Genomic DNA, 24,257 nt, shown 5'->3' with positions numbered 1-24,257 from the left:
TTATCCTAGAAAGCCGTGCATCAAACAAGTACCTGAGTAGACCACTATCTGAGGAACAATTTTAATGGTATAGTCAATTTAAAACTATCTGCTGTTCCTTAAATATGGCCTTCTACATTTTATTATATGTAGTTATCAATTTTGGCCTAAAAACCTTTCCAGACTGGTGTAAAATCAACACAAAATCATTGTAACAAAAAGTAACTTTATTATGTTGTTGTTGTTTTGAATTAAGCACAAAGCTACAGAATGGGCTATCTATGATCTGCCCACTACGGGTATCAAAACCCGGTTTTTAGCGTTGTAAGTCCGCAGACAAACCGCTGAGCCACTGGGGGGCAATTTTATTATGCAATAACAAAATCATTTTCTAATTTTCATCAAATAGATTTTCTCATATTTGATTATCATAGTAACACATGGTGACCTAAAGGCACGTGTGCGTATGGAAGATTAACATTCAACCATCAAGTAAAATCAAATCAAAAGGAAAACTGCATTGAAAACAGTAAGGCCCAGCATAACCTGATGTAGGGCGTTCGGCTCGTAATCTGAGGGTTGCGGGTTCCAATCCCTCTCAAACCAAATACAATCACCCTTCCAGCCGTGGGGGCGATATAATGGGACAAAAAATCCCACTATTCTTTGGTGAAAGAGTAGACCAAGAGTTGGCGATAGGTGGTGATAAGTAACTGCTTTCCCTCTTGTCTTACACTGCTAAATTAGGGACAGCTGGCGCAAATAATGCTCGTGCAGCTTTACGCAAAATTCAAAACAAACAACAACAAAAAATACGGCAAAACCAAGCCTCTGACTAATTATATTTTCTAACAAACAAAAAAGAGCCCAAACGAAAATCAAAAACGCTACATAAATCAAAAGAATCCCCGAAGTACGAGGGCTGTTCAAAAAATACGAGAACTGACGTCATAAAACAAAATGTACTTTATTTAGAAGTTACAGGTCTGGGACCCCTTCAAAGTACTCTCCTCCCCAACGCACACACTTATCCCATTGGTGTTTCCACTTGTTGAAACAGTCCTGGTACGCTTCTTTTGTAATGTCCTCCAGCTCCTTCGTCGCATTTGCCTTAATCTCGGGAATCGTCTCAAATCTTCTTCCTTTCAAGGGTCTTTTGAGTTTGGGGAACAAGAAAAAATCGCAAGGAGCAAGGTCAGGTGAGTAGGGGGGTGGGGAAGAACAGTGATCGAGTGTTTGGCCAAAAACTCACGAGTTCTGCGTGGCACAAATTTCGCAGCAACGCGGTGCATCTTCAATTTTTCGGTCAAAATCTCGTAAAAAGTCCAACTGATATCCCACACTCTTCAGCAAGCTCCCTGACAGTCAGACGTCGATTTGCCCGCACCAGGGTGTTGATCTTGTCGACGTGTGGGTCGTCAGTTGACGTGGAAGGACGTCCAGGACGCTCATCATCTTCAATGGACTGTCGACCATCCTTAAAACGTTCATACCACTTGAAAGATGCCGTACGCTTCATAGCAACATCACCGTAAGCCGTGTTAAGCATAACAAAAGTTTTAGTCACAGATTTTCCAAGTTTAACACAAAATTTCACAGCAAGTCGTTGCTCCTTCAGGTCATTCATTCTGAAATCCGCCAAACGAAAAAAACGCACTTCACTTAAAACCGCGTAGCTAATACACAAATGAAGATATCTGCAATCGGGAAATGGCGTCGTAATCAGCTAATCTGTGCGAACCTAGCGACACCAAGCGGATTCCCCTGGAACAAACTGGAGCCGCCCAATTCAAACATTCCGCGTATTTTTTGAACAGACCTCGTACAAGCTATAATGTGGAATATCAAATGTACCATTACAGCCTTTTTGAGGATCCTTTTGATTTGTGCAGCGTCTTTGATATGATATTTGTTTGAGCTTGTTTTTGTTTATTATAATATATATATACTGGAAACGAATGTGAGGTTTTTGGAAATTGAAATGAGTAAGTACCCTTGTAGGATTATTTTTTATTAAACACGAAGCTACACAATGGACTATTTGTGCCTTGTCCAGCACGAGCATTAAAATCTGAATATTTGGTTAATAAGCTGCAGCTATGCTGTTGGCCCACTAGGGGCAACATGACTCATGAGTTTTTTCAAACACCTGAAATGTGAGGAGCATTTTATGATAGAACCTGTTTCCATGGGGATTTGTCGATAATGTCATCAACTTTTAACTGTAAGGAAACATCTGAAATGAAAACAATACAAAGAAAATGAAAGTATTCTGAACATTTTTGTTTTATGTTCTTTTTTTTTCACTTATTCTTCCGTTACAAAAATAAGGGCATCACGTTAATGCAACTAGCAGTTTTAACCGTTTCCACCAGGTTTGTTTTCCATGTTTCCTATGTGTCTTAATAACTCTGTCGTCAGGTTGCAGTTTGTTATTATTCAACACAAAACTGTCAAGTGTTTAGAGATGTGAATCATTGAAATGTTATTATACGAAATAATACAATGCCAATGAGCTCTCAGAGAACATCACAAAATGCATAACGTCAACAGATGGCACCGCTCCATCGTTTCATTAAAAAACATGCAGAAGACAAACGCACGGCCGACAACAGGCAGACCGTAAATATCTTCCGACAATTATCGCTTGTGAACTAACGAACTTTATCCTTATTTCGCTATGAATTTTGTTTACCGCTCATTTATAATTTCTTCTTTGTATAGCTTAGCTACAAGATTTTGGTTAGATTGAAGAGTTAACTCACTTTATAGCTAATTAAGTTGATTTTGAATAAGCGCGTATGTAATATTACCGCTAGTTTCCATTATCGGTGGCGTACAGATATTACTAATGTTATGGAAAATTATGTCAATCTTTGGTCACTTAAGATGTAATCTCGTGGTTTAATGACTGAATAAAAACACTGTCACGAGCTTTAACAAGTTAGTTCAAGAAATATAGTTGAAGTGTATTATTGCTGATTATTACGCGGTGCCGTTACTGATTTTGTAATTGTTTAAATATGAAATATTGTTATTTTGTAATTATATCTTTTCTTTGTCTGGTTCATTATTTCATTTCTTTCTTTCTTTACACAAGATAGGGTAAGATGATAGTGTATCTTGTGGCTTCACAGATGATGCTAGTGTTGAATCGTATATGGTGCAGTAAAATGTTTAGATTTAATTCTCACACTGCAGCAACAAAACGTGACAGATTTCTTGTAAATTTCAAATTTGTTTACTTGATATAAACATCAGTAAATTACTGTCTGTGGTGGTACACGAAGTCATTTGTGTAGCGTGGGAAACCATGCATAATTCTAGACGATACAGTTATTTGGCCATCATACGAGATGAGACATTCAGTATTGCTTTAAGATTTATATTCACTCGAATGCAATGTATCATGAATGTTGGAGACGTACACTTTGTACAGTTGATGTTGTTGATCACGTATTAGATCATAGCGGCACACCTAGCGAGAATGTGTGACAAAATAGCATTTGCATAATAAACAAAACAATACTGTACAATTTCACCTTTTTATGCCATACTAAGAGATATATGTTGAATTGAAAACCTCTCTTTGTAACCACCTTGCAAATTTGACTTAATAACATAACCATATGGTTTGCTTGGTATTTTTATTTTTAGAAAACGTCTTAGACAGTGTCACCTTAAAAAAATTACATTTTAAATATTCTAAGCTATTGCAAAATAATAAAACCTTCCACCATATTAACAGCATATCCATGATGGGTGGTTTTGGGGGCAATATTGAAAATTTATTGTATTCCAGGTTATTTAAATACTTTGAATTTTAGATAAAAGTCCAGATTAAGGATAAAGTCAAATTTGACTAAGATAAGAACAAAGAGCTTCCTTAGTATAATTTTATACCGAATTGATGATTCAGAAGGCTGAACAGCTTCTCAAAGATGACCAGGAACTAGAAAGCTCAGGATTAGAGTTTATTGCAGTACCAAAGAGGAATCCCACTCAGAAATCCTTGAAGTTACATGCTGTGAATAATGATCGTAACAGCATCACAGTGACAAACCCAGAAAGAAATATTCAGTTATGGAGAAGGACGAAAAAGTGGATTTTTACATTGATAAGGAAAGTAAATACATATACATACATAGGTACGTACCAAAACATACATTACATCAAAGTGCAAGTCAAGAACAATTCAATATGATCCTACTAGTGTACTGCATCTTTAGATACCTTACTGCGAATGCTATTCATTGTTACAGCAAGAAGTCTAGATGTTGATTTATGATGAAGTACTAGTTCTTGTCTCTGGTGTATTCATCTCTAGGACTAAAATCTAGGGTTACAAGGCGCCTCTTTCTTTATTATATCTACTTACGGCAAGGATGACTGCTATTATCTTAACAAGATTAAAGCAAACTAGGCAATGGGAATAAAAAGATCTGTAGAAAAAAGATTCAAGTTTTATATTTTGCGACCTGTCTTGCAACAGAAAACATGGAGAGAAACGGTCATTGCAATCTATACGAGTATGACACCAAAAGACTTGTTAAGACACAGGTATGAGTGGAAACCTACTCCAAAACTCGTTTCTCAGAATTTGTAAACGATATTGTGTACTACTGCCCAATTTAACGTTGTCACGTAGACATGATGTTGTCTAAAGAACAAATAATTATATTCAAATGCTTGTAGTTCTGACACAACTCAGATGGCAGAAAATAATGGTGATGGTGTGTTTTACATCAACTTAATAATCAATCTGTCATGCAACCGAATAATCTCTTTATAAATAGAAATCTGGCATGTATGTGTCACAGAAGACACTAATGAAATGTTAGAGTCAATAAATAACTTAAAAAGTAAGTACAAACGTAAAACGCAATATGTACTGGGTTGAGGAATAATAAAATAAAATAATTTTAATTCAAGTTAAAAAAATATATTCATAAATGAAACGCTTTCGCAAAATATTTCATGTCATTTGGTAGATAATTTTTTGGTCTAATAGATGGTGTGTTTGATTTTCATATGTCTAATTTTTGCTTTCATTTTCAGCTCATTAAATGGAATGCCAAGTGGACAAAATCGAGCATTTTCGACACCATCTGCTTTTCGCATTTAATTTCTTGCAATTTCGTTTAAAACAATGCATACTATATACCTAGGTATTACATGAAATAAAGTATCATAATAAATGTTTTGGGTGTCATGTGTTCATGCATTGAAGTATTGTATAGTCTTGCATGTAATGCTTGAATGAAATTATTTAAAAACGCTCACGAATTATTCCTCAACCTAATATATAACCTATGATGATATTTCATTTGCTGAAGATTTGGAAATGAACTTCTTTTTATATGTAAAGCACTATCAAGGAATATGAAATTGAAGAACGGTATGAAATATCTTAAACATCTTTAAAGATGAATGACTTAAAATATTTTTAGAACACACTTGATGATCGTTCCCCATGCCCGTAGATTATCATGTAATGCTACACACTCCTCGCTTATTTAGGTTTTCAAAAAAATTGCGTCACTCGTGTAGTATCATTTTTTAACCCTATACTTCTAAAATCGTCTGCTCCTTCTTTGTATTTAGACCTACTTTCAATAAACATCTACTTTTTTAAGCCTGTACAGTTCATTTACTTTAGAACTTTATTTGACGAAATAAAATAAATTGTTCTTATCTCTTTTAACGCGTGTAGTCTCATTCTAATACATATCAGCCATTGGGACTATATTAATGGTTAGGCCTTTCTTCTCCTGTCCGAACGTCTCTTTTTACGTAACTTGATTCTGTTTTTCGTCTGCTCTGCCTTTGTCTATCTACTTTTGCTGCTCATATCACACCATTCATATGTTTATTGCTTAATCGTCGACTTGCTATATCTCATACATCAATAAATTTCAAGCTACGTTCGACAATCTATACATCAATGAGTTACAAACAACGTACGACACTTGACGATTTACGTAACAAAACTTGTCAAAGAATTTACTTTAGAATAATTGCTTCTAACTATCTTGTTATGAACAAAACCACACAGTAATAAGATATTCACTGAAAAATAAATTAATTAGTAATATCTACAGAAAGCTGTATTTTATATCATGACACACTTGTATTATAACATCATATGGTTTCAAATGTGAAAAACAACTGGTAAATTTTCAAAAACTTATCTATTTAGTCATCACGTAACAAAAACAGAAGAAATATATAATCAGTGTACAATGACCAAAAATCAAGGGTTACGATTAAATATTAAGGACAATGCCTGATATTTTATGAGAGATGCTATATGTATCATGCTACCATGGCAACAAAGAACGGATTTGAAGTATGGCTTTTTATCTGAAAATGCTCTTCAGACTATGACCTCTTCCTGTAACCAGTTTCATACATTGATTTTATAATATACAAAAACTGTGTTGCGTTTAAACACCTGTTGGATTATTTAGAATCGTTCATGTGACGTCTACAGCGCGCTTGTGTACCTTGCGATGTCAGGAAGGACATATCTCTTCCCATCATTACATTTCAAAATGTTTGAACGACTTTTCTGAATCTCCAGGATCTAAGGATAACTGTATTTACTATAGACAAATATTACATTTCAGGCTACCTCCCTCTAACTTGGCTGTCCCCTTCCTTAAGTAAATATAAAGTATGTAACGAGATATTTTCCAATGAACGTGGTTGAGCTAGTATCTTCTGAACAGATGGTTGCCACAAGATGTTAAAGTCGTTTAATACGCACTCGTGGGTGAGAATCACTTACCAGTTAAAGTAGATGTTCAACGTCTTGCTTCGCATGTTAGGAGTTAGTAAGAGATTCAAGAAGGTTGCTCGCTTTTTCGTCTGTTGTTCTTTATCCTTGAAAATTAAAGAGAATTTAAATAACAAATTATTGAATAAACTATGATGCAATGCTGGTATCAGATATAAAATGGTATTTAAAGTAATTAGCTGATGTTAAGTACATGTTACAATACATAGTTAATTCTTAAAATAAAGGCTTTATTTCACATTATATCGTTGGTGTTAAACGTCAAATGGTTTTCTACATGATAATGCTGAGAGTGAATATGGAAAGTTGTTTAGTATTAAAAGGATAGTACGAATTATAGCAAGTTGTTTTAAATTTTAAAAAAATGGTGTTTACTATAAACCGTTGGTTGAGGCTGGTATTAAAAATTAAAAACAAGAGATTTTACAAAATATGACTCGTACTCAGAAAAGACTGTTTCATATTACGTTCAGGAGGATAGCGTTAAAAACAACAAACAACAGGTTACTTTACCGACTCGTTCCAATTAAATTAACTAAGGGTTGAGTTTTCTAAAGAAATGTAAAGTTAAGGGGCGAGTAGTTACGTATAAGGAAAATAGTGATTATTGGCAGAAAGAAAATATTTATTGTTTATTTTTTCAATAACATTTCGAGTAGAGTACTCCATTATTCATTGATTCAATCTTTTTGGCAGCCAATGGTTCACTTGAAGGCTTTTTATGTTATGTCCTTGTAAGTGTTTATGGTTTTGCAGTTTCTATTGACTTCACATAACCAGTTACTTCTACCTTTTTACTATTATCTATTTAAAGTGGCGCCAAAAGAAAAAAAAATCTTTTTTGATGAATTTAAAATAAAAAATATATAAATATATAAAACAAGGTAATAATAGTAGCTCACTATCCTTGGTTAGGCAGCAAGTCTGAGAGCGTATAATTTGATAATCTGGTATCCTCTACTGCGATAGAGATATCCCAATGTGTAGCTTTTGCGTAATAAAACGTTCAATACTAATTAATTTTTGGGGAGTATTGTTAATGTGTACATAAAATATTGCATGTTCAATATTTATCCCTTAGAAACAATATCGATTATGTTTAATTCAATAAAGTAAACATGATTCTCATTCGAGTGAATTTTACTAATCATAAATCACAATTTTGCGATGTAATTTTCCAATTAATAAAGTTGACCGACCTCAACAACTTATGTTCTTTCTTCTATTTTTATATATTCTCCAATCTTTATTGCTTTGACACTCAATATTTGTATATCAATGAAAGATATAGAATTAGTTAAATTTTTTCGCAGATTTGCACCGTAATACCAGGAGAAATATAGTTTCCATGAAATTTTGTTTCCAAATTGAAAATCTTCCATTTATGTTTGGTTTGAATTTCGCGCAAAGCTACTCGAGAGCTATCTACTCTAGCCGTTCCTAATTTAACAGTGTAAGACTAGAGAGAAGGCAGCTAGTTATCACCACTCACCGCCAACTCTTTTACCAACGAATAGTTGGGATTGAACAAACATTATAGCGCCCCCGCGATTGAAAGTGCAAGCATGTTTGGTGTGACTGGGATTCGAACCCACAACCCACAGATTACTGTCTTAACCACCTGGCCATGTCGGGTCGGTCTAGCTTTAGGTTTATTTCGAAATGATGTGTAGTACTCACAATATTGATTTCTACTACTTCAGAAATGTCTACATTAACTGGAAAAATTGAGAATGAATGTAATAAGAATAATTCATTAAATAATGTTACATGCATTCTATATTTAAACGAAACATAAGGTGAAGTTTCAATGACTGACGTTACTCCCGTTAGAAAGGAATAATAAAACTATAATTTCTGGGTTTCCCATAAAACACAGTTATACACCCAGTTAATACTATAATATTTATGCGTTCAAACTTCTGTGAGTTTTTAATGATTTACCAGTATAGTAAAGCGGATTGTTCATTACGTAACTATGTATGTTTGACTATTGAAAGCTAGTCCAGAGGTAAAAACATGTACCGGGACACAGCGGTATGTCTCTGAATTCACATCGCTAGAAACCGGATTCCAATACAGATAACCCATGTGTGTGTGTTTCATATAGCAAAGTCACAACGGGCTATCTGCTGAATACACCGAGGGAAATCGAACCTATGATTTTAGCGTTGTAAATCCTTATACTTACCGCTGTACCAGCGGGGGACAGATAGCCCATTGTTTAGCTTTGTGCTTAATTCCAAACAATCAATCAATCAATCATAGTAAACTATACCTAAAATGACTCATCAGGATTTAATCTAGCAATATACCTATTCTTACACATTATCTAAAGGTTTCTGTTGTTGTTTTTCTAGATAAAATAGGATGCAAGTAATTTTATTTCTAAGAAAAAATGAATTTAATATTTTCTCATCCATGACAAGAACTTCAAATATGACTTGCAGTTTGGCCCCTAAACGTTGGATGACGTCATATATTTTCTGGATAAAAACCTTCTGTAGTAGTTTGGTCGTACTTATGTATTATTAATTTACGAAGTTATAACACTTTTCTAGAGATGATGTAGCGTTGTACAAGTCAGCACAGGTTAGTAGTCTCTCTTAAAATATGTGTAAATAACGAACGCTATACAAATAATCTAAAGATTGAGTGATACTGTATAACTAAGTTTGCCTAATTTAATACCGATATCTTAATTCAATTAAACCCAATGAAGTCTTAGCGCTTCCATAACGTAAACCCGTTTCCCTCAGTAATAAACTTTATTATCTCTATTCTTCCTCATTTCGTCTTTCACGTGTGATCGTTCTTGCACCTTTATTTATCTAATCTAGGTGTTTTAAACCTGTTATCTGCCCGGCAGACAAATGCAGTCTTACCTCGGACTTATAGATTGACTAGTTAGTTAAAACGTACATTAGGTGTTGATAAAAAGTTTGTTCATTTTGTTGTTTTTGTTAATTTCTTTTTATTCTATGGATACTTGTAATTATTAGTACGATATCCGTGAAACTGAATCTGATATATAGTACAGCTTCAGATGCTTAGCCTAAGAGCCTCAGTTACAGTTTAGAACTGTTTAATGTATGCTTGGCACTGCTACCATTGTTTACATTGATGGTTCCTCCTAACCTTGTTTTCCTTGTTGATTAATCTCTTGACGACATCTTCCAGGTTAGAGACTTGTCTGTTATTTAGTTTCAGTACCTTTTCTAGTTCTTTCTGTAATTGTTTTGCCTTACTTTGAGCTAACAACCAGCGTGGGGATTCTGGAAGAAACCTGTTAGTAGAAATCAGAAAAATGAATGGTTTTTCTTTGACTGGAACAATAATTTTATCAATACCAACAATAGAAATCATTATTATCATGAGCATGCTTTAAGGCTTAATCTACTAACATAAATTGTGGTTATTAAAACTTAAAGCAGCAAAAGTTCCTTTAAATATATTCGCATGTTAAACACAACTGTTCTTAATGTAGCTGTATCAAAACATATCTGAATATAAACTGTATTTCAACAAAACTCGCCAATCTTTAATAACAAACTAATTATATGATTCTGGTTTTTTTTCATACTTCTCTGTTGTTTTTATTTTAAATAAAGATAAAGTGAAATATTTTCCGGATGAGAAATGTTTAACTTTGTCAAGATGAAATTCATATATACACGCAAAAATAATATTATGTCAATATATTTTCATTTCGAGTTGAATATATACATTTTCACGTGTTTTTTTTTTAAATACATTTTTTGAAAATATTTCTTCAATGTGTTTGTATTTTTTTACTTCACTGACGATTTATTCACAAGTATTAATCTTCATTTTTATGTTAAAAGAAGAAGAACAACAAAAGACAAAATTTGTTTTCAAAAGTCGTTTATACTTTAAGCTGCACAACATTAATAAAGTACACTGTAACCATAATCAAAAACTGGTTACTTGCCACCAAAGACTAAAAAACAACACGCCGGGAACAGTGATAGCCAATTGTAAATTAGACCAGTCTCTTATAAACCATGCTAATCCTGGCAAGATGACGTAGCCGAGAGCCCAGCCAAACTCGAAGCATATCCCCAAGACATCACGATAGTTTGCACCAACTGATTCCATAACTGTATAAAGGATTGGACAAAATAAACATACTAAACATAACATGAAATAGAAAACAGTTATCTTTAACGACTGAGAAAAATAATAAAATCCAAAATATGTTTAAAGTGAAGAAACCTCAGTTGTTTTCAATACTAAAACTAAGCCCAATTTATCATTCAACTCAACACTTGTCACAGAGATAAAACTGGATTTGGTAAATTCCACCATTAATCAAAACCTGATAAATATAATTAAAGAATGTACGAGTAGAATAAATTTTACATATTCTTCAAATACTATACGAATATTAATTTATTGTGTTGAGTAAAAGACATCTAGAAACACCATACATTTAATATACTCGACCACTACGTTAAGCCTAAACTTGTTATTTAGATTATCTCCTGTTAAATTTGTGTGTGTGTGTGTTATACTCATGGCATAATCTTGTTTCTTATATTGTATACATCGATTGTGATCAATCATTCCTTCTATTTTTATCATGTCGCATAGCCGTAAAGGAAGGGCTTATCCCTCTGTTGATCCACCAGTTTCTTATGCTTTATTCTTTCGATTTGCTCTCGTTCAGGGTTACTTATAAGGAGTAGAATTTTCCTAAAACGGTATAATTTCAAGTGGTGTATCGAACGATATAACGAGTTTCTTATTTATTTTTACTTCATTAAATACGTTGTCTGCAGAATATATAACTACCATTAATGTTACCATATTATTCAATTCCTATATAAATATAGGTTAATTGTAATGAGTAAAATACAGCTCAAAATACTATAGATACAACCTCGACAGTGACTTAAAGAATCTTAAAGTAGCAATATAACCATAATGACTTAAGAAGCTTCTATCGAATATTAACACAGGATATTTTCCTTTTATCAAAGATGCCTTAGTTGTAGAGATACGATTTAAGAAATCTGGGAGTCATGCAATTTATGGTGAAATATATGCAGGATTTGGCATACAATAGGTTATGATTATTATATTTTCTAGTTGGCCGATTTACGAATGACATTATTAGCATAAATACCACTGTTGATGGTATGCCAAAAGTTGCAAAGTTCCAGCCACATCAGGCTATCTGCTGAAGTCACCGAGGGGAATCGAACCCTTGATTTTAGCGTTGTAAATCCGTAGATATCCCTCTGTACCACAAGGGGACTGAAATAAGTTACCATTATACGACTTGCATATTTGAATACAGCATATTCCGAACTTTCCAACATCGTGTGCCACACCTCCTATGAACAAACAACGGAAGTTTGTCTTCCTTATCGTGTTAACCGAAAGCACTAATTCGCCTCTGGTTGAATATACGATTCTATATTAACTTGGAGATAAGTTTTTTACAAGTTTCTGTTAAATTTATTCATCTAAGTGTTATCTTTTCGTAGGCTTTCATAAATTATTTTTACCTGAAGTGTATTTTGTTTTCCAAGTCACCTGAATATATAATTTTCTATTTTCTGACCATAGGGGTTATTTAAATACGTTACCGTTAATTTATCATTGTGCGGCTCCTTGCCAACGTGCCAGTCATTTTCTATTGTCCCTTTTTTCATTTTTTACGACGTCATTATTAGTTTATTGTTAACATCCACCAATTCCTTGTCGGTTCAGTGTTCCTACGTCATCATTTCGCAATTTTACATGAAGCAATATGGAGAAAAACAAATTGCAGCCATAAGGCATTACATGGATAAAGAAATTAACAAAATAATTTAAAAAAAAGCATACGTAATACAAATACAGTGGTCGTTGCTCCTGACATTCCAAAAGCTATGATAAATCTAAGGATGGCAAACATAGTAAATGTCGTTGAGAAAGCACATGCTAGACCGGACAGCAAAGAAAGAGCAATACACGTCAATGTGATAGGTCGACGACCAAACCTGAAAATACATTTCAAACTAATAAGTACTAATAACTACTTTTTATTTTTTTTCATAAGCAAGTTAAATTATTACATTTACTTACTGCAGAAGCTTTTGAGATGAAACGTATTTTATAGAACAACATTAAATTGTTTATTTGGTTCCATAATATTTTCGGAGAAGAAGGATTCATAAATGGTATTTGGACAACTATATCCGTCATATCTATTGTACTTGAACAACTCTATCTGCCATGCCTGTTGTAGACCAGAAATTATTTGAAATTATTTAAGAACTAGCGACTCAGTTGTTAAACGAATTAAATAATTGTATTCTCTATTACTTATTTCCGGAACTCTTAAGATGGTTGAGATCAGTAAGTGAACATAATATCACAGCCTATGTTCCACTTAGAGCAACTGTGCCATTTACAATATAATATTAATGTTACCATTTGAAATGATAGACTTACACAGCAATCTCTGACTTTACCTGTCGGACAGTTGACCACATATAAACACAGAAAAGAGAAACCCTGTCATAACTATGGTGGTACTCATTGATAGCAACCAGTCACTGCCACACACCAGGTCCCACTGTAAGCAAAGTAATGCGAATTTTACCAATAATCTAGAACATACTCTGACTTACAGTGTCACTTTGTTGCTAAACATAGTATTAAGCGACAAGAACTTCACTTGCAAGATTCTTTTTATATATTACAAAACAAACATACGATGTAGTGAACGATTCATGGAAATATTTTTTATTACCTAGAACAAACCATATAGTTGTTAAAGTTTTATTTCTACGACATACAGAATTATTAAAAAAAAAAAGAGAAACGGCGTTCAAAACATGGCTTAAATTTTATTAATCTGTAATTATCAGAAAAAACATTTAGAGCAATCATCTAGAAAACGTTAATCAAATAAGCCATTACTTTGTAACGGATTTACCGTTATACGTTTATTTGAATACCTACGTGTTTCAGCTCGATGCATGTGAAATATACTTTTTGGATGTGTATTGCGCAAGTCCTGCCTGTTATCTAAGTTTGTAGAAGGTTCTCAAGAGCAAGAAGCAATAATGTGATTTATGTGTTTTTAAACATTGTTGAACGTTCGAGAATTTCGCCTTAAACTATATTAACCAACACTCCGAGAGACAGATTATTATTGTTTAGCTACAGTCAGCATACTACAAGCCTCAGAAGCTATAATTGTGATTAACGCTTGTTAATAGGGAAACTACAGAATTTCGCCAGAAACATTTATAAATTGTGAACATTACAAACCATTCAACTTCAGCGAATTAACTTCAAACGTTTGTGTTTCTACGAAAACATTAAGTATCTTCATCGGTAAAAAGTCAGCGACATGAGGCCAACTTAGTTCAGTCAATAAAATATTCAGTTCGCGACTGGATATTATCTGTAAGTTTGTAAAACTGTTGCATATAAATCATTATCTGTAATAACTGTATGTAATAACCGTTATTATAAATTGTATTGTTATTTGTATATTTAAATATATTTGTTAAGAATTAAAATAGTGTGTATCAATCTTGTAGGCAAATATCATAAATCTGATACATATCGAAATTCAATTAACTTCTAAATTAAAATTAAAATTTCAGGCTATTTGAAATCATAATACCTAACGTACGTAATATAATAAATCGGAGACTCATCCGAGATAAATTATATTACATAACACTAATGTTAGATATTACAGAAGTCATGTATAAAACTGTTCTCTGACAGGTTCCACTGGTAGCCGCGAACTGGTCATGTCCCTCCACCACTCCTTTCTTTTTCATATATTACTATAAAAAGCAACTGTTTTTCACCCAAGTTATCAGTTTTGTACATAGTAAAACTTTATTTTATTCACAAGGTTCCAATAGTTCTTCTATTTCACCTGGTAATGCTCAGTAAACCTAGTAAAAACAATTGCTTTTTATAGTAATAAATAAAAAAAGAAGGGAGTGGTGGAGGGACATGACCAGTTCACTAAATGCTTATGTGAATTTGTAAAAAAAATATTTTCAATATTTAATTAATATTTGCTTTTCTTAATATCTGTGTTTTATCGTAACTCGTCTTTAGTACGAAATGATTATTTTATACTTGGCTTAGTCTTAATTTTGTTTGATGAAAATGTGTACACTGAATGGAAGATAAATAAGAAAATAATGAATTTATTCTAGCTATCTAGTCTGCCTCTCTAATCTGATGCTTTATTTGTAACTAAGATTTTAATTTAAAAAAAATGCTATGATGGTACTTAAGTATCTTTATTAAAATTTTTTGTTCAGTATTTCAATCCATACTTATCAATTAAACCTACAACATTCCTCTCTGAGTTGATTGCCGTGCCCTTATAGTTTGTTTCTTAGAAATTAAGCACAAAGCTAAACAATGGGTTACCAGTGTTCTGCTCACTACTCGTATCGAAACCCGGTTTCTCGCAGTGTAATTCCGCAGGTATACTGCTGTGCCATTGGGAGGCGTCTTTACACAACCATCGAGTAACACATGTTTTATATATACAGGTAAAAATATAATGACATAATTAGAAATATTAAATAATTTTTAAAGAAATAGTAAAGGAAATTGAAAAAAAGCAGTAATTAACACTTCTGAGCTCGATGTCATCCAATATCACAACTGGAAGACTAAATGTAAGTAACAATTCTTGTTAATCTAGTAGATGTTTACTCAATACACCTCTTAACCGAGCAAAGCTGTTACTTATATCTCTTCTAGGCAAGTGTAAATATTATTTCCTGTTATATTATTAGTGTTGCATACTTTAACCTAATCTCATACAAAAGATATGAAGTGCAAAAGTGGTTTCACGTTCTTTACTGCTGTCTCATTCTACACTCAATCAATCAGCAACAGTTGAAATGTAATAGCTATGCTGTATATTGTTTCAGTAATGTTTTATATTCCAACTTCCAACGATATTCCAACGATAGTTGCTGGGCATAAAAATTACAGCTGAATGATATTTTACTGATATTACGTATTATATTATTACCTCATCAACTACAGTTGAAGTGTAGAAAGAGTTGTCATACTCCCATGACGTACACGTAACATTCGAATGTTCTCCTCCTAAAGAGAAAGCAGTAATATTTTCATACATGAGACAATGACTGTAGGTGGTGCTGTTACTCTCATTCTTCACAGGTGGAATAGCTAGAGATTTCCACTGGTTTACTGTCAAATTTGAATAGGCCGGTGGTCTGCTGCACCAATGGTCGATGTCTGGAGCAAAAAATGTCATGACCAGAATATGGAAAGAATTTGGCATCACAAGGAAAAAAGCAATTAGAAACACCCGTTTCTGCCACGAGCCAAACTGTCCAGTAATGTCCACCAAGTCATTTATTTCTTGCGATTCGTCTTTTTGAAGGTTTTCCATAATATTTCTGTAAAACAAATTCAGTAACAAACCATATAATTCACAGCAAACATCTAAACTAACTTACAGCTATACTAAGTCACGTGACAAAAAGATACACATATTTCCACAATATAGTAATAAGCTATAATATTTGCCCTACGGTCACTTAAAAAAGTTATTGTATTCTATTGCGATTTGAAGTGATCACATAGTATGTCATTGCGATTTTATATCCTAATAATTGTTACTAGAAATAATCACCATAAGTTCATGATTGTATTAAAGAAATCCCAAACATAAGTTATCATGAATATTAAAGTACTGATATCAGTAAAAGTCATTATATTACCGTCCCCAGTTTTAGGCACGACAATCACTGGACTAATCTTTGGAGTAGGGTATGATCCTTTCTTCATTATATCCTTTGCTTCTAACCCATTTAATTTTCATCTACTTTCGCACGCAAACTACAAGAGATGCTACAGATTATTCCAATGATATTGGGCATCACAAATGCCCCCTGACAGATTCTCAATATCTATGCGAGAAGGATCTACTTTTTAGAGCTACGCTCAGAGTTCTGTGTTATATATCAAACGAAATATATTCGTTCTTGTTTTCGCTGTGTTCAATTATTAATTACAGTAGAACAGGTTATTCCATAAGTAGTAGTCGCTAGCATTTTTGTGACTAATGAGCAAAGGTCAAAGCGTTGCCCAAAGAGTTTTACCCTTTTGTGCCATATCTTGGAGAGTTCCCTTGTTCTAGATTATATATGTGGGTCTGTAAAAGTAATGTACAAACATACTTACAGCCATGGGTTGTGAGTGTATACTTTGTAGTGAATATTTTCAAAATGTACAGCCATTTACATACAAGTCATTTTGGCGCGTGACCTATTTGTTTTGCTTATGGAGATGCGATTTATTTACACAGTCATTTGACTGTACATTTAGATATTCCCCAATTATTGTTACACTGAGTCATTGGAATTATACAGAATAGGCATAATGCATCTTGAATGAGGATTTGTCCTGAAGATAGTGAAGATGAAAGATATTCTTTTTCTTCTGAAGATAATTTTATTTAAAGACCTTTTTTTTCCAGGACACTTACATCCTGATAAAGAAGAAACTACGAAATTCACATATCACTTTTACTGATAAAAAGGCTTCTCACTTCTAATATTTTCAATAATTATTAGCATTAATCCACTGATCAAATCTAGCGCCTTCAGTAAAGTTTTAAAATTACTTATATTGTGTAATTTTTAAGAATATCTTTTAACAAATATTTTACATTTGGACGATTTCCAACTTGATTTTAATTACATGGCGAATTCGTTATTTTCTAGCTATATTAATAGCTTTGCTTGTGTTATAATTTGAGATTCAATCACTGGTGTTTCAGTTCGGTTATGTACTTGTTTTTGTTATTGTGTTTTATGATTCAAGGTGTTTCAACAACCGAAAAACATTATTTTGTGAAATGTGAAGAGTTGCTCCTCTAGTATACTAAGTGTGAATTACATTTTACAAACAAATACAAAGTAGCTGGAATAAAGCTATAGAACAAGAAATTTTCTTTTGCTATACGGATAACTTAAAAATATCTAAGTTTATTAAACTTGCAATCTTTAGTTTCATTTACGGTTTTCAAATTTTAAGAAATTACTAGTAAGATGAAGTCTAGGTGCAGTAGTCAAATCTTAGTCACTTGGGTGACTTTATTTTAATATACTGACAGATTGGGATCCTGTGTATCTAATATTTCCTGTTAGTTAGCAAACGTTAGAGTTAATGGAAACTGACATATTCTTGTAATTATAAACAATTCTAGCTATACGTTACAATTCTGACAACAATGCTTAAGTTCCGGTTTCATTCTTTTCATTTCGTACATGTGCTACAACTTCCGCTTGGTTACTGAGCCAGCTCCCGACTACGTGGTATTTATTACGTTACACTACTTTGAAAAATATTCGCTGACAATTAGATTTTAATACGCAATCACCCTGGAACATTCGTTATAATCACGTGTATAACACAATCCCAGAATTATGACATTGAGATTAAAAGTAGCAGTGTATGAACTTGTTGGGTACACTAAGGTCACACAAGAGGTACGTGTCAGAGGAATAAGAATGTATACATACATATACACGTATACATAATTCAACTTATTCGTTTCATTTAATACTCTTCACTTAACATATATTAGGGATATAAAAATGTTAGCTAGTTATTTTACTCATGAGATTTTACGCATTAGAGAAACATTATAGATTCAGACATTTAGAGCTGTTGTTTATTAGTTAATGCATGCTTACATTGCTAGATTCTATCAAATACTTTCCAGTATTACAATGTCAACTATACATTGTACATAACAATCAATATGATAATAATTGAAATTCACAACATCCCTCACTTACCCGATGGGGATTGAGTTTAATTGTTAGATATGCATAATTGTTTGAATTTAAGTATAATGCGAACTTTAAATGTTGTTATTTCTAGAAGCGATGGTTTATCGCAGGCTATTTTACGCAACTGTACTAATATGTTGTTATTAGCGATTGTTGTATTATTACTAGAACCTTCATTGTTTTTCTTGGGTATTAATGCAGTGTGTAGAAAGTTATAGGTCTTAGTCGAACTATTTATAAAGACGCTTACAAGATGTAGTTCAAGTAAGTTAGACAAAGTTAGTTTTTTTTAATTGTCCTTATCTGTCATATTCGACTTTACTCTGCATTGTTTTTGTTTGTTTTGGAATTTCGCACAAAGCTACTCGAGGGCTATCTGTGCTAGCCGTCCCTAATTTAGCAGTGTAAGACTAGAGGGAAGGCAGCTAGTCATCACCACCCACCGCCAACTCTTGGGCTACTTTTACCAACGAATAGTGGGATTGACCGTCACATTATAACGCCCCCATGGCATGTTTGGCGCGACTCGGGCGCGAACCCGCGACCCTCAGATTACGAAGCGCACGCCTTAACGCGCTAGGCCATGCCAGGCCCTCTGCATTGTTAACAAAACGTTTTCTTTGACTCTGTGAGTGACTAAAGTTTCGAGAAACTACTAAACTATGTATCTGAAGTAAGAAGTCTGATTTGAGAAAGATTACTGTAAAGAGCAACACAAAATGTTGACAAAACTTCAGATAAAAGATCATCATATGTTATGATATCTGAACTAGAAGGTGAAATATTTTTCTCAATCATTCCTTCTGTTGTGGTTATTTATAAATTATAAGCAGTGGAACTGTTTTGTTTTACATTTTACTGCTTTATTCAGTCACATCTATAGAAAAATAATAGTATAATACCACAGAAACAAGTGAAACGAAATGGTGACACATGTGTACAGAAACATGGATAGTTTTGTTTGTTTTGGCTTCTGTTTTCATTAGTATTGTATTATTCATGTGTGTTTTGTAATATTTTTATAAGCGTGTTTCACACTGAAGCTTTTCTGAGCTGTATTTTTTTTTTTTTTGGTTTCAAACAACTTGCTGTTAAAAAAAAAACTCCTTTGTTTGTGTATACATGTTTCGACATTTATCACACTAAGAAAAAAATTTAGAAAGGAATACCACAACAGCAATACCACCGTTCACAGATTACATGTAGCCTGTAAGAGTATTTGGGCATGTATGTATTCCCCCGTGATGATATAATAATATATATAGATCTGAAGCTGAGATTTACTTAGGGGATAAATACAATGTCTAGTTGAAGACCAGTCACAAAAGGAAGACACCAGAAGAGAAGCAGACAATATTACAAATAAGATGCAAGAGTTAGAATTTGTTTTGTATTTTGATCATGTGGGATGAGATTTTGCGAAAGTTTCATAAAGCAAGTTCTGCAAAATAAGGATGTGAACTTAAAAACATGTGCAGATCTGTACGGGTCATAAGCTGATCAACTACGCACTTTAAGGGATGACTTTGAAAGAATTGAAGCAGTTGCAAAGGAAATACCACCAGTTGTTTATTACGATGCAGCTCAAACTTGCAAACGTGTCAGAAAGAAGATACTCAACGACGGAGATGCACAAGAATGCCAGAGAAAATTTCGTATCACCACCTTCTACTCAATTGTTGACCAATTAGAAACCGAGATGAGAAGAAGAGGAGAGGTGTACAAAGAAATATTAAACAGATTTTCTTTCCTGAGTGATGTGTCAAATGATGTCACTTCATCTGTTGGAACTGAAGGGTATTCTCAGTGTTCCCGAAAGCTAATTTGTCTTACTCAAAGGACTTGGACACTAATCTTTCTGCCGAGCTTCAGCAGTTTCACTCATATATGCGCCATAAGTTCAGTGCAACAAAAACTGTAAGAACCTAATTCAGTCTTACTGAACTTTATAAAATAATTTTAGAAGACAAAATTGAGTGTGCGTTTCCAAACGTAGACAGTGCATTGCGTATATTTATAACATTAATGGTCACAAATTGCACAGCTGAGCGTTCATTTTCTCAACTCAAGCATATTAAAAATCCCAACAGAACAACTATGCGACAAGAAAGGCTGGATGCCTTGTCTCTGCTAAGTATGGAAGCAGATTTGTTACGCCAAATTAGTTTTGAGGACTTGATCAAAGACTCTGCAATTAAAAAATGTAGAAGAAAGCTTTTTAAAATCTAAATGAATATTATGGTGTAAGTAAATAATTTGCTTACAGGGTTTTAAGTTCAAAGTGAGAAATTGTCAACATCAAAGTGGGAAATTTTTGAATAAAATAGTTTTGTGTAAATTTTTTATTTTTGTTAACATCAAAGTGTGAATTTGTGAACATCAAAGTAAGAATTGTTAACTCAGAGTGAAAACAAATATGCAGTAAAAGTAATTATTCCTAATTATCATTATCAAAGAAGTGATTTTCCTCATTTTTAAATAAAAGGTCTTACTGATTGCTTGATTTTGATGCATGCCCAATCTGTTAAATAAAATAAAAAAAGTTTTATATTATATAATTGTGGAGTCTGACATTGAAGAAAACTCATTTTACTTTCAGCACTTATTGAGTCTTAATGTCTTGTCAGCTAAGCAATGGAGGAGCCGAGGGGGACACCATAATTTGACTGTGCTTAGTATATCAGTTGTCCTTAATCTAGACCTGCTTATGGTGCTTTGGTTAACCACACTAGGTACTCTATCCTAGATTATCGCTGTCACTAAGAGCTAAAGGTAAAGGTTTGGTTTGTTTTGAATTTCGTGCAAAACTACACGAAGGCTATTTGCGTTAGCCGTCCCTAATTTATCAGTGTAAGACTAGAGGGAAGGCAGCTAGTCATCACCACCCACCGCCAACTCTTGGGCTACTCTTTTACCAACGAATAGTGGGATTGACTGCCACTTTATAACGCCCCCAGGGATTCAAACTCGCCATCCTCGGATAACGAGTCGAGTGCCTTAACCACCTGTCCAGAGGATCTGTGGGAACAATATTTTTTTCTATTGTAAAAGAAATATCATTACCTAGTTCATCCTGGGTTAGTATGTTTACTTAGTATTGAAAAGTACTGAATCTGTGTGGAGATTAATTTTCTGTTGTCAATGAAAAACACTAATTATTTCATCCTGGATTAGTACTGTCAGTAACAATCAAGTTTGTGAACGATAACTTTCACTGTGATTAAAGTATGTTCAGTAAAGATTAACATGTTGTGTTAAAAACAGAACACATGCATTCGGTTTATACAAACTGACTTAATTTATCACAGAGCTAATATCGCTATACGTGTAGTATTATTGCAATTAAGCTAAAAGTCAACTATTGATACTACTTTGTGTTACTAAAATCAACGTAAACTTACAGAAAAATATTAATATCGGCTTGAGCTTACACAGAAAAAAACAATCAAGACAATTCATATAACTGTAGTGTTGGAGTTATGGCTACTTGATCACACGCATCACCCAAGATATACTAGCCAAATGATACTTCCAATTTTAGTTCCATTTATACAGATATTTAAAGAAACATTGTATAAATGGAACTAAAATGTGAAGTATCATTTGGCTTGTAGATCTTGGATTAAGCGTGTGATCACACAGCCATAACTCCAAATCAAGACCACTTAACAAACTAGGCATTTTTTCGTTTTTGTAATTGCTTTCTCTTCTTTCACCTGCCTGCGATTCAATTATAACTCAGTATACGTTTATGAACTTATAATGCTAAAAGTGAGGTTTCGATACTTGCAGTGGGCTAAACATAAATAGCCTATTCTATTATTTTGCGGTTAACAACCAACATAGTAAGAAATGATAGTGTTCTTAATGTTTAAGTAAAGATACATAATTACTGAAATTATTCTTGTTGCAAAGAAACAGATAAATTACTTTCATTTTTGCTGATTCAATAATTATTAATGCATTACCTCTGTTCTGCCCAACATTTTGAGGTTTGAAAAGAATTAAAGATCATAGAAAATCACATTTTATTTCATCTGTCTCTAAAAAATATTCTTTGCTATAGGTTACATTGTCTAAATAATTAACAATTTCAATTGTTAAGAACAGAATCAAACTATAAATCGTGCACTTAACATTAAACCAACCTTTATCATAAGTTTGTGTTAAGTAGTCTTTCTCACATTTGCAAGTGGCGTCTCTGAAACTTGTACGAGTCTTCTTTCCCAGAAATGTAAATTTTCTTGTTCCTTAATTAAAGTATACGATTTGATATGTTGTACAACTTACTCCTGCATTATTCAAACTTATCAAGACATTTGATTATACCTTTTCCTTTGGTACATAATTAACAAGAATAAAAGGATGTGGGATACTGTTTCCCATTAAATTGTCCAAGTAACAAAAGACTGAACACACTAACAAGTCATACTTGTTAACGACATGCACATCATGCATTCAGTGCTCCGAATGAAGGTACAAAACAAGTAGGCTACGAAACATGTTCCTAAACTACCTGTACAGGAAATGCGTGACCTAAAATGAACCAATCAAAAACGGCTAACCAAATATGAGAAAGAAGTTTACACAACGAACAAAAATTCCCGTGATTTAAGACTTCTCTTTAACTTGTATTCTGTCTTCTATTGCATGCTTGATGTTTTCGTATCTATTTTACCTTTTATTTTATTCGTTTTTACGGGAATTGTTTCGCTAAAAAAAACGATTTCTTTTTTCATACATGCGTTGGTCTGCTTTTGTACCGGATGTTTGGCGCAGATTGGTTAGTTATTTTGGGACAATAACTGCCAACTAACCAAAGAACAAGCAATGCTTAAGACGAATACTGGTTTTTGTGATTTTTTTTATTAACATAATATTTTTATGTATAGGTTTTCAGTATGAGGACTGCAGTATCCCTTCTGCTAGTGCACGGAAAGGTTGTAGTAATTACGAAACTAAAGTTGCAGTTTATGTAAAGATCCTATTGTGCTATGTTGAGATAAAAAAAAAACCACATTGATGGCTGTTACTAGTGGTAGTCTTATCGAAACTTCAATCATATAATAATTATAAAAATCAGGAAACGATCACACTTAGTTTTGTTTATTTTGTTTTGAATTTCGCACAAAGCTACTCGAGGGCTATCTGTGCTAGCCGTCCCTAATTTAGCAGTGTAAGACTAGAGGGAAGGCAGCTAGTCATCCCCACCCACCGCCAACTGTTGTGCTACTCTTTTACCAACAAATAATGGGATTGACCATCACATCATAACGCCCCCACGGCTAAAAGGGCGAGCATGTGTAGTGTGACGAGGATTCGAACCCACGGCCATCGGTTTACGAGTCGAGTGCCTCAACCACCTGGCTATGCTGGACCCACACTTAGCTTTATCAGCTAAGTTATCGATTAATGCTTTTTAACTAGTAATTTGGTATGGCCAGGTGGGTTAAGGCGTTCGACTCGTCATCTGAGGATTGCAGGTTTGAACCCCGTCGCACCAAACATACTCGCCCTTTCAGCCGTGGGGTCGTTATAATGTTATGGCCGATCCCACCATTCGTTGGTAAAAGAGTAGCCCAAGAGTTGGCGGTGGGTGGTGATGACTAGCTGCCTTCCCTCTAGTCTTAGACTGCTAAATT

General features: G+C 33.6%; 1 protein-coding gene across 4 annotated transcripts in view; it reads right to left on the bottom strand.

Annotated features, from left to right (window-relative positions):
* The window catches only part of LOC143239251 (organic cation transporter protein-like), a 53,631-nt gene extending 30,383 nt beyond the window's left edge, over positions 1-23,248 (bottom strand). For all 4 annotated transcript variants that reach the window (XR_013021079.1, XM_076480159.1, XM_076480158.1 and 1 more), the window contains exons 1-7: positions 22,764-23,248; positions 15,819-16,212; positions 13,264-13,367; positions 12,635-12,789; positions 10,731-10,899; positions 9,917-10,064; positions 6,770-6,864 (exon numbers count right to left, since the gene is read on the bottom strand). Coding sequence is in view for 3 of the 4 variants with exons in the window: in XM_076480159.1 (XP_076336274.1) it covers positions 6,770-6,864; positions 9,917-10,064; positions 10,731-10,899; positions 12,635-12,789; positions 13,264-13,367; positions 15,819-16,205 (1,058 nt within the window). In the remaining variant the exon portion in view is untranslated. The remainder of the gene's footprint in view (positions 1-6,769; positions 6,865-9,916; positions 10,065-10,730; positions 10,900-12,634; positions 12,790-13,263; positions 13,368-15,818; positions 16,213-22,763) is intronic.
* Between the last annotated feature and the right edge of the window lie 1,009 nt (positions 23,249-24,257).

This window comes from Tachypleus tridentatus, chromosome 13, assembly GCF_004210375.1.
Source record: "Tachypleus tridentatus isolate NWPU-2018 chromosome 13, ASM421037v1, whole genome shotgun sequence".
Taxonomy (NCBI): Eukaryota; Metazoa; Arthropoda; class Merostomata; order Xiphosura; family Limulidae; genus Tachypleus; species Tachypleus tridentatus.
Note: the sequence above shows the minus strand (reverse complement) of the source record. Positions and strands in the feature narration are given on the sequence as shown.